The 16107-nt window shown below is 57.9% G+C and overlaps 6 protein-coding genes across 6 annotated transcripts; 2 read left to right on the forward strand and 4 right to left on the reverse strand.

Moving 5' to 3' along the window:
• Positions 1 to 405: 405 nt before the first annotated feature.
• BKCO1_800036 (glycoside hydrolase family 128 protein) lies at positions 406 to 1430 on the reverse strand (the record flags this gene model as incomplete). The annotated part of the gene is made up of 2 exons (XM_020279375.1): positions 406 to 631; positions 706 to 1430. 2 exons carry the CDS (start codon positions 1428 to 1430, stop codon positions 406 to 408), a joined length of 951 nt encoding a protein of 316 aa, XP_020133288.1.
• Positions 1431 to 3564: 2134 nt separating this feature from the next.
• On the reverse strand, positions 3565 to 4498 carry BKCO1_800037 (dienelactone hydrolase family protein; the record flags this gene model as incomplete). The annotated part of the gene is made up of 4 exons (XM_020279376.1): positions 3565 to 3773; positions 3844 to 4187; positions 4257 to 4353; positions 4411 to 4498. The coding sequence occupies 4 exons, from the start codon at positions 4496 to 4498 to the stop codon at positions 3565 to 3567; spliced, it is 738 nt and encodes a 245-aa protein (XP_020133381.1).
• A 1192-nt stretch (positions 4499 to 5690) lies between these two features.
• On the reverse strand, positions 5691 to 6694 carry BKCO1_800038 (uncharacterized protein; the record flags this gene model as incomplete). The annotated part of the gene is made up of 2 exons (XM_020279377.1): positions 5691 to 5930; positions 5999 to 6694. 2 exons carry the CDS (start codon positions 6692 to 6694, stop codon positions 5691 to 5693), a joined length of 936 nt encoding a protein of 311 aa, XP_020133411.1.
• A 410-nt stretch (positions 6695 to 7104) lies between these two features.
• BKCO1_800039 (succinate-semialdehyde dehydrogenase) lies at positions 7105 to 8745 on the reverse strand (the record flags this gene model as incomplete). The annotated part of the gene is made up of 3 exons (XM_020279378.1): positions 7105 to 7241; positions 7297 to 8285; positions 8342 to 8745. The coding sequence occupies 3 exons, from the start codon at positions 8743 to 8745 to the stop codon at positions 7105 to 7107; spliced, it is 1530 nt and encodes a 509-aa protein (XP_020133409.1).
• A 748-nt stretch (positions 8746 to 9493) lies between these two features.
• BKCO1_800040 (short-chain dehydrogenase reductase family) lies at positions 9494 to 10416 on the forward strand (the record flags this gene model as incomplete). The annotated part of the gene is made up of 4 exons (XM_020279380.1): positions 9494 to 9530; positions 9589 to 10006; positions 10066 to 10329; positions 10380 to 10416. The coding sequence occupies 4 exons, from the start codon at positions 9494 to 9496 to the stop codon at positions 10414 to 10416; spliced, it is 756 nt and encodes a 251-aa protein (XP_020133236.1).
• A 1062-nt stretch (positions 10417 to 11478) lies between these two features.
• BKCO1_800041 (fimbrin) lies at positions 11479 to 13535 on the forward strand (the record flags this gene model as incomplete). The annotated part of the gene is made up of 3 exons (XM_020279381.1): positions 11479 to 11718; positions 11766 to 12469; positions 12518 to 13535. 3 exons carry the CDS (start codon positions 11479 to 11481, stop codon positions 13533 to 13535), a joined length of 1962 nt encoding a protein of 653 aa, XP_020133451.1.
• Between the last annotated feature and the right edge of the window lie 2572 nt (positions 13536 to 16107).

Genomic DNA, 16107 nt, shown 5'->3' on the forward strand with positions numbered 1-16107 from the left:
GTTGCGCCGACGCTTGACCAGGGACAGAGAGCCGCGCCGCCATTGTTCCAGGGGGAATCTCCGCGATCATCGCAAGGTCCGGCAAAGCACCCCAGAGTAGGTCGGGTCCATTGTGGAGAGAGATCGGATGGTAGTTCTGACCGTCGCGGCCAAGGCGATAAGATAGACATGCGTAGTAGAGGCAAAAGTGTAACTGTTTCAACCATCTCCCAACAACCGCACTCTCTCGTCTAGTGGGTATCGTGAACAAAGAAAAGAAAAGAAAGAAGAAGAAACGCCAAGGCCAATATCCACGGCCTTTCTCTCCTGAGAAAGCTACACCGTCTGTACATACATTATACAAGTCTTGTGATCATCAAACAAATAAACAACGACTTTTTCTCTCTTCCATCTCTTCTCTCCGCCTTACAACAGAGCGTACAAACTCGCCAGGCAGACAAGGGCCGTCCACCCGGCAAAGACCCCGCTCCTGCCAGCCGCGCTGTCGCCGTCCACGCCCGTGGCGGCCTGGCCCAAGTACCACGCGCCCATATCCGTCAACTTGCCCTTCGAGTTCAGGAAGGCCTCATTCACGCCAACATTACTGACCGAGCTGCGGAAAGACCCGAACCAAGAGTAACGCGTGACGTTCCTGCCGTACTGTCAGCACACGGATACCCTCCAAAAAGAGAGAGAGAGAGAGAGAGAGAGAAAAGAACAACTTACTCCATCTTCACATCCAAATACTCCATGGTCGTATTGAAAAACCACTCGCTATCCTCCTTGTCCGCATCCGCATACGCAAACTCCGTCACCCACACCTCGCTGATATTCGCATACGTCGCCATCACCTGCCCCAGAAAGCTCGCGAAGCCCTCCCAATTCCCATACCAGTGGATGGGAATGAAGTCCGGATTGCAGCCGCCGTCGCACTCGGTGAACCAATTCTGCAGCCACTGCAAGCCGGTGGGGCTGCCGGTGACGGCGGGCGCCCCGAGGCGGACGCCGTCGTCGCGCAGCGGCTCGATCTCGCGGATCCACGTCGAGGCGGCGAGGTCGGCGGGGACGCCGCTGCCGCCCGTGGCGGAGGCGCCGTCGGGCTCGTTGAAGCCGAGCACGTGCGTGATGTTGGTGCCGGCCTTGAGCTGCGCGCGCACCGCGTCGCGGAACGCCGTGCTCTGCGCCGTCTCGTCCGCGTCCGTCGCGCCCCACAGCATGGGCACGAAGTTGAGTCCGCTCTTCTTGAGCGACGCCGTCGGCTGCACCGCGTAGTTGTAGTACCACGTCAGCTGGTCGGCGGCGGCGGCCGACGCCCAGATGCTGTCGTCGGCGGCGTTGTCGGCGGTGGCGACGTAGACGAGGCCGCGTTTGGACGAGACGGTGCCGGCTTGGGCGGCGGCCAGGGGAGCCAGTGCTGCGAGGGCGGCGCAGAGGATGGGCGAGTTGCGCATGGTGGTGGTGGTGGTGGTGGTGGTGGTGATGATGATGATGTTGTTGATAGTGGTGGTGATACAGCGATCAAGCGTGTGTTGATTAATTGCCGGCAAGACGGCTAGCTATGCACGAGCTGCAGGCTATTACTGCCCGGTATATGCGATTGGAAATGGTTGGATCTCGAATGAATCGTGCGATGACGTCTGTCAGGTACGGAATAGCCTCAAGAGGGAGCAGATGTGGCAGCGGCTGCTTCGCTTCCGGATACGACCTGCAGGCAGCAAGAAAAACCGGTTCTTGCTCCGGGCAAATCTGGGCAACGAGGGAAGCAAAGATAGGAGCGGACAGTGAATGAATCTGAAACAGAAAGACGAAGAGACGGGATGGAAAGCTGGGATAGGGTGTACTTGAGATAGACTAGCAACGGGCGAGGGAAGGATGGGTTGAAATACGCCTCCTGCTTTACGGGTGTCGCTTTCATATCCACATTTCCTTTGGCCAGCCAGCCCTCACGGCAGCCATGGTCGATAGCGCGCGGTTCGAAATAGCAAAAGGACCATGCCGGGGCAAGCGCGCGCCATCGGACGAGGCGAGATGCGGCGGGCGTGCCCGTGCCTAGAGCGCTCGCCGAGCCTCAGGGTAGGCGGACCCTTGGCGGCGCCTGCGGATGGTAGAAGATTGAAAAAACCAGCCGCCGCCAGCGAAGCGCTGTTGTGGAGAGACTCTGTTTCGAAGACCCGAAACTGGCGATCTTTCGAACTGGCTGGCGGGCGGTTTCCCGCGCTGCCGATGAGCTGGCGAGCGGGGCGGCCGTGCTTCTGGAAGCCGCTTGTTCTCTGCTGAGCCTACCGGTTGCTTGAGCGCTGCTTGGGGGGCTGCTTGGAGGGCTGCTTGGGGGCTGCTTGCCCAGGCCTTGACACCTGTACCATTGACCAAGACCGAGGCGTGCCGGACGCGGTGGCTTCGACAATGAAAAGGAGTCTTCGGCGTTGCTGAAGGATCCGGTGGGCGTTCGCCACGGCCGGTCGCACCGGAAACGCGTCCCTGTCGCAAACCGCCAGACTCTCTGCCCCTCAACACCGCAGCGTGAACATCGCGACATTGCCCCTCAGCACTCAGCACTCATCATGCATCCGGACAGGATCCAGAGGCGTTTGCGCTCACAAGCTCCAGTTCAAATCGCATCTTCTTCCTCAAGCGCCTGCACAAGGCAAGCGTCTCAACGAAAAAGAGTAGTAGTTCGCGTCAGCCCGAGGCAGTGCAATACGGGCGACACTGTGGGAGGCGACATGAGCAAGCTCAGCGGCCGTCTCCCCAGATCCAAAAACAAGATTAATCACGAATGTCTCCGTAGAGACGTTTCAGAGATTAAACTGAAAAGAACAGATACTACACTTGATCTAAGCCAAAAGGCAAAGAGAGCTGGAGAAGAAAGGTAGGCCGGGAGGGAGGGCGGTTTATATAGCTTTTCGCCTGCCCCGACACCGGACGGAACGCTGGTGGCTCGTGTTGGGAGCTAGTCGCAAGCGGGGACTAGCGTGTGATTTGGGTGGGAACCGGAGGGAAGCAGAGAGAAAGAGCGGCCGAGTGTGGCCAATAGGAACGCGAGAGTAGTCAATGTGACGCAACAGCGGCAAGTACTTTCGAGGCGACAGCGGCAGGCGGCTCAAGAAGTCGGCAGTAGCGACCAGACTTTCGGCGGCTCCTCATTGGCTGTCAGCGTGCCCTTCGGCACGTCATGAATCAGACGGAAAGCACGACGCATACTATGACGAAAGGGCCGCATTAATGAACATGAAGCTGAAGTGTCATTCGAAAAAGTATTGCGAACTCCTTTGGGCCCGATCAGCTGCTGCGACTGTTTTCTCATCGTTGTTTCTTTGCTCTCGTAGAGCCGTAGAGCCCACCACGTTCGACCTGAATTGAGTGAGGTGGCAGGCACAGGTAAACGAGCGCAGTCGACGGTCAATAGGCAGCAGAGCACATATCAGAGTTGAAAGTTTTATTTTTCATCCAACTGTCTAGTCTTTCGACACATACTCCGGGCAATCGCTCCGTTCATTGGTATCATTCATTCCACCTCGTCACACGTCTTCCACGAATCAAGCCGTTGTTGGCTCGATAGTCTTCAACCTCCTGTCTCCACCCAATTTAAGCCTTAAGGTACTGGTCGAACCAAGCAACGGACTGGTAGAAGGCCTGCTCCTTGGACCACTTGACATGCTTCTTGGACAGGTCGCCACGGACGGCGAAGCCGTGCTCGACACCGGAGAAGAGGTTGATCTGGTAGGTAGCCTTGATGTCGACCAGGATGTCCTCGGACTCGCGACGCTTGGGGGCAGGGAAGATGTTGTCGGTCTCTGTAAAAGTACACGACCGTTAGCGCAATCTGCAAAAGTCTGGAATTGCATGGGGGAGGGATAAACCCACCAGCAGCGGAGATGCTGACGGGGCCCTGGATGGCCTTGAGCTCTTCAGCGTCAACGAAGGACGGGTGGGCGAGGTAGGCAACGTCGATCTGGCTGTTCTTGAGGAAGCGCACGACGTATTTGGCGCCGAAGCAGTAGCCGACGCCGCCGAGGCGCTTGACGCCCAGCTTGCCCTTGAGCTCCTTGACGACGGTGTCGACGATGGGGTCGACCTGCGGCACGCCGTGGCCGCCGAGCCACTTCATGAGCTCGAAGTCGGCGGGCATGTCGACGGGGACGGGGTCGCCGTTGAAGAGGTCGGGGATGACGACGAAGTAGCCGTTTGCGGCGAACTGGTCGGCGAGACTGGTGGGGGGAATCCAAGTCAGGATGCCGTTCTCCTCCCGGCTTGCTGGAGCAGGGGGGAACGCTTACAGCTGGACGTTGATGAACTCATGGCCGAAGATGTCGGTCAGGATCAGGATGGCGTTCTCGGTGCTCTTGTTCTCGGGGTAGGCGAGGTAGGTGCTGACTGGGCGCAGTGTGAGCTGGAGGGCGATTGGAGCAGGAGGTAGCTAGGGCGACGTACTGCCAGCAACCTTTTCAATCTTGCCGGCAGAAGCACCCTCGTGCTTGAAGCCGGTGGTGCAGCACTTTCCGGGCGGGTTGGAGGCCATTGCAGCTGACTGGGGACAGAGAGGAATTGAAGATGAGAGAGGTGAGCTGGGAGGTTGCAGACTGAGTCGTGGCAAGGGCAGGCGCGGTTCTTCTTTAACCTCAGCTCTGCCCCTCCACCCCGCCGACCCTTGAGCGTCGGCAGCTGTTCGGACTTGTCGGTGGGGGGCGTGGGGAGCGTGCGCGCAGTTGACGCCATGCGCAATTCGCAGGGCCCTTGGCCCGCCTGCTCTTTGCAGCAACCAAGCTTTCGATGCATCAGTGGATCTGGCCGTGCTGCTGTGCCGCCAGTCAGGCCGTTGCGACCGGACACTGCACGCTGCACGCTGCACTCCCGCCAGGCACAACAGCAGCCAACAGCCGCTATCTCCACCATCTGGGCTACGGCAACGGTGCAACCGGGGCTCCGTTCGCTCCGTTCACTCCGTCCGTTCCGCTTCCCACGGCGATAAGACTCCTCCAGAGGTACGTACCACTACGTACCCCTCGGCCACATGGCTTCAGGCTCGAGCGAAGGGTGCTGGCCAGCAAACTCCACCGCACGTCCCGACCGGAGACACCGCGCAGCCATGTGGCCACGCTCGTTCTTCAGCCGGATGCTCACCGCGCCCGATCGGCCGGACATAAGCCGCGAGCTGGCCTCATTTCCGGCCCGCAATACTCCCAGTCCCCGCTGCCCAGATCACGACTTATCATTGACCGGCCGCCTCAGGAGAGACCGTTGGCCCCGTCGGCGCACAGCGAACCCGGACTTGTCTGATTGCCGTTTCGCATCGAAGCAATCAGGCACTGAAAGCTCAAGGAATCCTGGGACGCCCTATTTTGTCCCTATGGCGTGCTCCTCAGACACGCGGGAGGACGTTCCCCCGTCTCAAGCCGCCGATACTGACCATTAAGGGAAGAGAAGAGCAAAACCATTCACGTGTACAAACAGGGGAGTTCAAAACGTGAGGAGTTGCAAAGCATGTTGCTCCAAAAAGAAAAAGAGAAAGACAAACAACCTTGATAAGAGCTGGAAAAACACGGAACAGCTTCCAAACTGACCTGCCTTTCATCCCAGCCTGACAGAATATTTTTTTTAAAAAAAAAATAAGGAAGAAGGGGGGAGAGAAGGAGAGAGTGAGTAAGAGAGTGAGCGAGAGAGCGAGACAACCAGACCTCCTCTCTCCCATCCATCCAGCCCCCCCCTCCCAATCACACTCCACCGCCCCGTCCTCCCCGTCCTCCCCGTCCTCCCCCCCTCCCCCGGCCGCCCCCACCAAACCTCCTCCCCACATCCGTCATGAAAACCACCTTCACCAACCCCAACACCACCCAAACCACGGGCAACACCGCGACCGCCACGGCCACAGCCACGAGCGACAAGACCGCCATCACCTCGGCCGCCTTCTGGAACGCGGCGCTGCGCTGCAGGCGCGCAGTCGCCAAGCCCACCTGCAATTGCCGACAGCGCGCGACGGTAAAGGACGCGAGCAGCGCGAATCTTGCGCTCGAGTCCCGACCCGGGTATGAGCGCGTAGAGCCGCGGCCAGCCGGAGGGGGGGGGGCAGCGTGAGGCGGTAGATGGCGGCCAGGCGGGAGTGGTGGAGCTCGCCGTAGAGGAAGCGGGGGTTGATGTGCGTGTTGAGGAGGGGCCGTTTCGGGAGTGTACTGGCGTTGGCGTCGTCGTCGAAGTGGTCGAGGAAATCATACACGATGCACGCCCAGGCCGCCCACGCGAGGCCGTTCGGGACCAGGCCGCGCGCTTTTGCGATGCGCATATCGCTCTCGTGGTTGATGAGCCAGGTGTACGGATGCAGCAGGCCGCAGGCGCTCTTGTGCAGCTCGGCGTTGCGGCAGAGCTGCGTCGTCCATACGGCGTGGTCGAGCAGGTAGGAGGGGAGCGGTTTGGTGCATATGGCGCCGGCGTCGAAGAGGAGGTGGGAGTTTGGGTTTTCGACGACGAGGATCGAGCGCTTCAGCAGGAGTTGGACGTGTAGTGGATGGGCTGGTTGGGAGACTCCTGCGAGCCAGAGGTGCTTGTGGATGATGTTGATGCTTGGGGTGAGCAGGTCTGCCTCGAAGAAGCCTTGGAGATCATCTTGAATTCGAGTACGCTTTTCGCCGGTGACGGGGCCGAATGTGGGAGGGTAGAGGGGAAGCCCTGCGGACGGATACGGGCGGAAGCTGCGTTCTTCCAGGAAGGGGGGTGAGTTCATGATTCTGGGAATTGAACTTTGGCCCGTTGACTTGGACGTGGAGATATTAACCTTGCAGTCTGCAGTTGCCTGAAGCTTGATTTCGGCCTTGTAGTCTTATGAGCTCGCTGATTTTGCTGGGTTAGGCTGCTTATGTGCGTCGGTCTACAAGGAAAGCCTTCAGCCCTGCAAGCCACAACAACGGTAAGACCTCAGTGCATCTGCAGGGTAAGCAATAATCGGGGCCCCTAAATGAAACTGGCCTGTGCCCTACCCTGTGCAAAGTCAGCTAAGCCGCGCACAGGCTGGTTTACAGAGGGAAAGTAGGCTGTCATCCATTCCACTTTGTTTCCATCGCCATGTTACAGGATAGTCGGCCGTTAGGCTGTCGTCAATTATGACCTATTTTACCTTCTGCTTCAATCGCCATTTCAGTACTGACCCTCCAGAGTCAAAGTGCCGGTCTTAGTGACCAGGTATTCATTGACAGCAACATCCTTTCCAGACTCCTTTCCGTAGCCCGACTCTTTGATGCCGCCGAATGGCGACTCGGCCGCCGACGAATTACCTGCAAAGAAAGTCAGTGACGTCTGATAATTTCACTCAAGATATTCAGCACTGACCGGTGTTCAATCCTATCATCCCAGCTTCAAGATTCTCTAGCATCCGCCAAATGCGATCCACACTCTTGGTGAAGCAATACGACGCCAGCCCCATGCTCGTGTCGTTTGCAGCCTTCACCGCCTCCTCTTCGGCATCGAAGCGGTATATGGCTGCCACGGGTGCGAAGATTTCCTCACACGAGACCAGCATATTCGGCTTCATATCGGTCAGGATCGTCGGCTCGAAGAAGTATCCGCCCTTGCCCTCGACCCGCTTGCCGCCGGTGATGACCTTCGCCCCCTTGTCCGCCGCATCCTTGACGACCTTCTCCGCCTTGTCGAGCCCGCGAGATGTGGTGACGGGGCCCAAGCTCGTCCCGTCGGCGGCGCCGTGGCCGATGTTGAGCTTCGCGGTCTCGGCGCTGAAGCGCTTGAGGAAGTCGTCATAGATGCCAGACTGGACGTAGATGCGGTTGGCGGTGATGCAGGCCTGGCCGGCGTGGCGCCACTTGAGGGGGCAGAGCTGGGCCATGGTCTGGTCGAGCGAGGCGTCATCGAAGACGAGGACGGGGCAGTTGCCGCCCAGCTCGAGCGTGACCTTCTTGAGGCCGTCGGCGGCGTTGCGGGCGACGATCTTGCCGACGCGCGTGCTCCCCGTGAAGGTGACCTTCTTGACCAGAGGGTGCCGTGTCAGCGCTTCGGACAGCTCGGGCGTTTTGTCGAGATCGGTCGTCAGCACGTTGAAGGCGCCTGGCGGGAAACCGGCTTCGGAGGCCAGGTGGGCAAGCGTCAGTGCTGTGAGCGGCGTCTCGGGAGAAGGTTTGACGATCATGGTGCAGCCGGCAGCCAGGGCCGCGCTGGCCTTCCGCAGCACCATGGCAATGGGAAAGTTCCAGGGGACCAGGGCGGCGGCCACGCCGATGGGCTGCTTGATGGTGAAGACGCGGCGGTTCGGCTGCGCAGGGGTGAAGACGGTGCCTTGGATGCGTTCAGCCTCGCCGGCGAACCACCTGGGAAGCGTTGGGTCAGGAACTTGGACCGGGGATAACAACGAGCCACGACTAACCAGGTGAAGCCGGTCGAATAGTCCAGCTCTCCATACGCCTCGGCCAGCGGCTTGCCCGTCTCGTAGGTCAATAGCGTGGCCAGGTCGTCGCGGTTCTCACGGATCAGCGAGTCCCACTTGAACAGCCACTGGGCACGCTGGCGTGGCGTGACCTTGCGATACGATTCGAAGCATGAGTGCGCACTCTGCACGGCAGCGTCGACGTCGGAAGCATCGTTGATGGGGCAGCTCGTCCAGGGCTTGCCGGTGCCCGGGTCTGTTGTGTTTTTGGCGGAATCAGCAAGACTTCCCCTCAGCCGACCGAGTATGAAGATTTGAATGTGGAGTTTCATCTGAAGCGGAACAGGTTTCTCAAGCTCGTGTCCCAAAAAGACACGGTCAAAGTCTGCTTTGGGAATAATCATTGGGAACGGGCAAGCGAAGTGATTGCGACTCACCCACGACCTCAAAAGTCGCGCCAGACTTTGAATCTGTCCATTGCGCGTTGACGTAGGACTGGTTGCGGAAGAGGCCCGGGTTCTTGAGCTGCAGTGGGCGGCGCGTGTTATTTATTAGCCCTGCGCAACCAAGTGTTGGGAGAGGCGAACCTTGAAGGGAAGCTTGTCGGAGGAGCCCATTCTTATCTCTTTTCCCCACCCTTGCAGCACTTTGTTTTTTCAGTCCTAGTGGCGTGAGAGAGGCAAGCGAGGGAGCGTCGGCGGGGACGAAACGGTGCCAGCACTGCCAGCCATGCTTCTGCCTTATGAAGGGCAAGCTGACGGCCTATCGTCATTGGGGTTGCGTTCCACGGACCCCAACCCTGTGCGGAGAAGGTGGGCGCAAATCGGGACCCACTTCCGCGAAGCCGCTTCGGGTAAGCCAGGGCGGGGATGTCGTTGGGGGAGGCGGGGGTCCGGCGGCCAATTCGACCGTCGTGGCCGCACGCCCGCCCTTCCCCGCACCGCATCGGCAGCCGCTGCTGAATAATCGTGGCCGCAAGCCAGCTGCATGCCCCACGAGGTCGCTCGAGAGCTTGTGGGGAGCTGCCTTGCTCGCCGTCTCGCGGGTGCAGCGACCGAGGTTGTGTTAATATATAAGAGGGCTTGTGGGCACCACAATTCCGGGCGGGCTTCACATTTTCGACATCTCTTTGTCACATTCAAGACCGGAAAAATGGGCAGGCTCGACGGCAAGGTTGCCGTTGTGACAGGTCTGCTGCCTATTTACATGTACCTCTCGTGGATCCCCCACTCTGACAGAAGCTGCAGGTGGCGGCGCTGGGTTTGGCGCTGAGATATCGCGCCGTTTTGCTGCCGAGGGAGCTCATGTGCTTGTCTGCGACATCAACACCGCTGGCGGCCAGGAGGTTGCTGCAGCGAAGCCGTCAAGCATGACCTTCCGCCAAATGGACGTCACCAAAGCCGCCGACTGGAAAGCTGCCATTGACGCCGCAGTGCAGAAGCACGGCCACGTCGACATCCTGGTCAACAACGCGGGCACCACCTACAAGAACAAGCCAACCGTCGACGTCACCGAGGACGAATGGGAGAGGGTTTTCAACGTCAATGTCAAGAGCATCTTCCTCGGCAGCAACGCCTTCATGCCATCCGTCATCGAGCGCGGCCAGGGCGGCGCCATGATCAACATCGCCTCCACCGGCGCCACCCGTCCACGTCCGGGCCTCGTGTAATACCCCTTGGCATACGCTTACAGTGTGCAGAGTGCTAATCAATTTCCATCCATAGCTGGTACAATGCCTCGAAAGGTGCCGTCTGGAATGCCACCAAGGGCCTCGCCGCAGAGTACGGACCCAACGGCATTCGCGTGAACTCGGTATGCCCGCTGCTGAGCGGCACTGCCCTGTTTGAGAGCTTCACCGGGATGCCTCCCACGCCCGAGAACATGCAAAAGTTCCTGTTCAACGTGCCCATGGGGCGACTGTGTGAGCCTCAGGATGTGGCAGGGGCTTGCGTGTTCCTCGCAAGCGACGATGCCAGGTTCATCACCGGGTGAGTCTTCCATGGCCGGTTGGTTGTTTGATGACAGCTGACATGGCCAGGATCAACATGGAAGTTGATGGGGGGAAATGTATATGATTTCACCAATGACTCTGCTCGTTTGCCACTTCTAGGAGCGGTTGTTAGCGGGTTCTCTGGTGAGGTGGTTGGCCGCCAGTATATCGAGTCTTTGCAACCGGAATCGAGGATATGATTTTCGAAGCCTGAGAGGGGGTTGAAGAAGATTCAGGGCTTCCCATGAGAAGAACGGTCACCGGGAAAGGGTAGGGAAGGCAGAGCGCCGCATGCTCTTTTGGCATTTGCGGCTTCCGTCGGCCCCTCCTCATGGTTGGCAGGTACATTTCACCTAGTCAGCAGTTGAAGCATCCGTCCGGACGAGGCTGGCAAAGAGAATGCAATGATCTGGATCTGTGAAACATGGCAAGCGTTTGAAGATATCAGACAGTCTGGGCCCGTAGTCGCCGCATCAAACAGCGTAGCGTAATGAGCAATTAAAGCTCAATATGTCCGCTCGCGGCACAGACAGCCGCAAGCTCGCTTGGGAACAGATCAGCAGCACCGGAGATTGTGGCGGTGCCGGCAGGGAGAAAGGACTCCAACACGCAGCACCAGGCGGTCGTACAGAGGCGACGGCTGATGTGAGCCAAAGAAACGTTGGTGCCTGAAGTATGACGCTGCGGCGGTGGCGCAGGGTGGTTCGCACGGCCGATGCGCGGCACTCGGATGGACGTGGAGACGACGGCCGGCGCGATCGAGAACGAACAGGCGGCGGATGTCGAGGGCGAGGGCGAGGGCGGTCGAGGGAGGCAGATATAGGGCGCGAGCATCTGGCTGCAGTACTTCGTGCTCGCCCGGCGTTGCTCGGAGCGGGTGGCGCGGGCGCGGGCCAGCAGGTTTTTCCCTGGGCTTCCGGGCGCCGCAGCAGCGCTTGGCCGATCCTCATTCTGCCCCGCGATACGTCAGCCCCCAGGCCTCCTGTGAACGCGCGCCCGACTGCCACGCCCGACGTCGACAGACACCACCCCGCGCCCTCTGCCACGCAATTCCACCACCCGCCCGGCAGGCTGCCAATTCATACAATACCCCCGCAGCGTCTGTCTGCTTCTCTCTCACCCTCCATTCCCTCCCCCACTCTGCGCCATGAACGTCATCAAGCTGCAGAGGAAGTATCCTCAGTTCGACCAGTCCGAGATCTTCGGCCTCACCGACGCCTTCCGCAAGCTCGACGTCGACGACAAGGGCTACCTCGAAGAAGCCGCCGTGATCAAGGCGACCCAGACCTCGGAGCGCCAGCCGTACGATGTCGTCAGACAGGCCCTGAAGGAGGTCGAGCTGGACAGCTCGCGGCGCGTTGAGCTCGAGGACTACGTCGATGCAAGTGTGCCCCCAACGCGCCAATGCCCCCAGACCACTGACATGCCCAACAGCTCATCGCCAAGCTGCGCCAATCATCGCCTCTCCAGCAGCGCATGCAGACGGGCCCTACGCGCCCACGAGGTCTCAGCGGCGCCCAGGCCCCGCAATCGCCCGCCTACGGCCACAAGTCGCAGGGCAGCCACGGCGGCGGCAGGATACAGGTCCAGGGCTCGTCTGCTAACGTTACTCACACCGTCAACGAGGATGAGCGCGTTGCCTTCACCAGCCACATCAATGCCGTGCTCGCCGGCGACCCGGACATCGGCGACCGCCTGCCTTTCCCCACAGACACGTTCGAGATGTTCGATCAATGCAGGGATGGTCTTCTGCTGGCCAAGTTGATCAACGACAGCGTCCCGGACACCATTGATGAACGTGTTCTCAACCGCCCAGGCAAGAAGATCTCCAAGCTCAATGCCTTCCACATGACCGAGAACAACAACATTGTCATTGAGTCGGCCAAGGGTATCGGATGCTCTGTCGTCAACATTGGCAGCCAGGATATTGCTGAGGTCCGCGAGCACCTGATCCTCGGTCTGATCTGGCAGGTCATTCGCCGCGGTCTGCTCGGCAAGATCGACATCAAGCTCCACCCCGAGCTCTACAGACTCTTGGAAGACGATGAGACTCTGGAGCAGTTCCTGCGCCTGCCCCCGGAGCAGATTCTGCTCCGCTGGTTCAACTACCACCTGAAGAACGCGAAGTGGCACCGCACGTAAGCTGGCCAGCCCATGTCCCTTGGAATTTGACTGACCCATCGTAGTGTGCACAACTTCTCCTCCGACGTCAAGGACGGCGAGAACTACACGGTCTTGCTGAACCAACTGAAGCCCGACATCTGCTCTCGTGGTCCTCTGCAGACCTCCGACCTCCTCCAGCGTGCCGAGCAGGTTCTCGACAATGCTGACAAGCTCGACTGCCGCAAGTTCCTGACGCCCTCGTCACTCGTCGCCGGAAACTCCAAGCTGAACTTTGCCTTCGTTGCAAACCTCTTCAACACGCACCCCGGTCTTGATGCCATTACCGAGGAGGAGAAGGCTGAGATTGAGGACTTTGATGCTGAAGGCGAGCGCGAAGCCCGCGTCTTCACTCTCTGGCTCAACTCGCTCGACGTCCAGCCGAGCGTCCAAAGCTTCTTTGACGATCTCCGTGATGGCCGCATCATCCTGCAGGCCTACGATAAGGTCATTCCGGGAAGCGTCAATTGGCGCCACGTCAACAAGCTGCCTCCCAGCGGTGGTGAGATGATGCGCTTCAAGGCTGTCGAGAACACCAACTATGCCGTGGAGCTCGGTAAGCAGGTTGGGTTCAGCTTGGTCGGCATCCAGGGTGCAGATCTTACCGATGGCCAGCGCATTCTCACTCTTGGCTTGGTGTGGCAGCTGATGCGCAGAGACATCGTCAACACCATCGGCACCCTGGCGCAGCGCCTGGGCAAGCGTGAGATCACGGATTCCGACATGGTCAAGTGGGCCAACGACATGTCTCGCGCGGGCGGCAAGACCAGTGCCATCCGCTCTTTCAAGGACTCATCGCTATCCAACGCCGTCTTCCTCCTCGATGTCCTCAATGGAATGAAGAGCTCTTACGTCGACTATGACCTCGTCGCTCCCGGCCGCACCGAGGACGAGGCCTACTCCAACGCCAAGCTGGCCATCAGTATTGCGCGTAAGATGGGTGCGACCATTTGGCTTGTTCCTGAAGATATCTGCTCTGTGCGCAGCCGTCTCATCACCACTTTCATCGGTAGCTTGATGGCGACGCATGAGAAGATGCACTAAGCGGTTTTGACCAAAGAGTACCCCCAAAGTTTTACGAATGCGGATTGTTCCTGACGCTGTTTGAGGCAAGCCACGGCTTGAGAGAGACGAAAAGAGACGAAGTTTTCTTTTTATTATCCCCTATGCTGAGCTGCATTTTCCGCTTTGAGTAGCACACAGCGAACTTTCAAAATGAATATATGAATTGGAAAATCGATACCCAGGCTTGACATACTAGATGATGTTGCTTTGAGGGATGGTAGTCCGTTTGATTTGTAGGCCATGTGATAAGTCACCATTCTTACGCCATCACGATGGTGAATAAACAGGCCAATTCTTATAAACTATAGCCTGTATTGAGTATTGGCTGTTGCTCGTACACTATGCACAGTAACTAAGGCTCGGCCTTTCTTTTATATGGGACCAACCAATCACGATAAAAGACATGCATAGGGCTGAACCCGGATCGCTATGGAACAACCAACTCCGGAGTCAACCCAAGTGGTGAAGATAACGCAATTAGCCGGAAAGAAAGGACTGTGGACGGCTTTCGGAGAATGCACAACCTCCCTTACAATCAAAATGGACGAAGGAATAGAGACCTCTCACAAGCATCCTACGACCCCTATACTCAGGCCAATTAGGCACCTATATCACGGCACCAGTCAATAAGAGGCACTCATCACATCCATCCTTGTTATGGGAGTCGGGTCGCAGAACAGGTGAAAAGAGAGCAGCAAGAAATGGACTACATATTAACAAGCTGTTCACCATCTTCCACCAATCTGAGAGAGACACTCGAGTAAAATCGAGTAGATCAACAACCTTCCGTTGTGGTCTAGGGGCTAGGATTTGCCGCTCTCAGTCTTAGAGAGTCTTCTCACTTCACAAGTGCCGGCAAGGCCCGGGTTCGATTCCCGGCGACGGAATATCCTCATTTCTTTTTGTCTTTTTGTTGGCGCGCCATGTGCTTTCATCCTCTGAAGGTAGTTGGCGGTGGTTGTGTTGTCGGAGTGTGTGGTCCTTGACGGCTGCTGAGCCGAGCATGACGGCCCACCTTTCTTTTGTCCCCGTGTGGCTTGGGGGAAAGCGCAGGAACGAAGGAAGGGGAGGAGCGAGGAGGAAGAAGACCGAGGCCGAAGCGGAGGAGTCAGAGTCAAACAGCGAGGCCGAACGAAAGGGACCTTTTGTGCGGTTCCCTTTTGCATAATTTGTGAGCGGGGGCCTTGCATTAGAAGAAAACACCGAGGATCTGATATGCCCAGCACTGGCTAATAAGCCCACGCCCGAATCCCCCGAACAGCCACCGGCATCGGCGATCGGCCGGAGAAGAGCGATTGATAATTGCTGGTCATCAACGGCCCTCTGGTTGGCTCTTTCTCCATCGGAAACTGGGTTGTTCTCCCCTTTGATAAGAGAGTCTGCCCGAGCGGTGAGGGGATGTTATCGCAACAACGAAAAAGAGAACTGCGACGAGGCGGTTGGAAAACGAAAGGAAGAAGCGCAGCAAACGCGCATCAGCCGGCCCTCAACAAACAACGGAGATAAGAGACTGACTGAATAAGCACAAGCGCAGTTTTTTTTTTTTTCTTCTCTCCCTTCTGTCCCCCTGTGCCGCTAGGTAGTATCGGTTCGACAGCACATGCGTGGAGGGTCAGTGCGCGCGTGCGCGCGCGCGCGCGCGGCTCGGCCCAAGGAAAGGGAGGGAGGAGAAGAGAGAAGAACGACGAAGAGTGAAACCGGGACCCCTGCCATCCCCCTCGTGTTCGGAGCTGCTTTTGGGTAAGCAGGATCAGATATCCCACATCTCCCCCTCTTCCTCTCAATATCATATCAGATGGAAGATCCCCGCCCCCCAGGCACTTTTCGCCAGGGCAGCTTGGTGGGTGATAATGAAAATGTGGCGTGACTGTACCATCATGGTGTCAATCTGGGGTTTCTTAAAGCCCAGCCCCCCCGGGTTTTCTCTGCTGCTGTTTAAATAATCCGTCAACGGCCCGTCCACCAGATGCTGATGATTCCTTCCCTCGGTTCCTGCATCGCCCCCAAATGTTGAGTTAACATGACTCCACCCTGGTGTCCTGGCTTGGATTTCAACCACGACATTCACAACACTCATACTAGATTGGCAATGTGGACAACTGTTAATCAAAAGAAACATTTTTACTTTCTTCGTTGCTGGAATACAGTAACTACCAGGACTATCAATCATCGACCGGCTGCGCCTGTTTACACGGAAAAACTCCCCCAACTTCCGTTCACCCGGAGAAGACGGAATACCCAATAAAAGGAGAATCATGCTGTGTACTACATGATGCGGAATCAAAGGAAAAGGGTGCAAAGGGGTAGTGGGGAATGAAAGAGCGTCCGAATCTCATTTCATTCTGGTAATGAAAAGAGCGCGCTCCAAACCGTCGCCTTCAGGTAGGTGACGTACACCTCTCTTTTCAATCACTTCTTTTGAGAAGTAGTAACGAAAGTGCCACCGTCGTGATGGGGAACTTTCAAGTCATGCACTTTTCTCGCATTTCCGTTTTTTCCTTTTCTTTCTTTGGTCGTCATCAGTTCTTCGCTTTTCGTCGGCCTCGCTCCC

This window comes from Diplodia corticola (genome assembly GCF_001883845.1).
Source record: "Diplodia corticola strain CBS 112549 chromosome Unknown scaffold8, whole genome shotgun sequence".
Taxonomy (NCBI): domain Eukaryota; kingdom Fungi; phylum Ascomycota; class Dothideomycetes; order Botryosphaeriales; family Botryosphaeriaceae; genus Diplodia; species Diplodia corticola.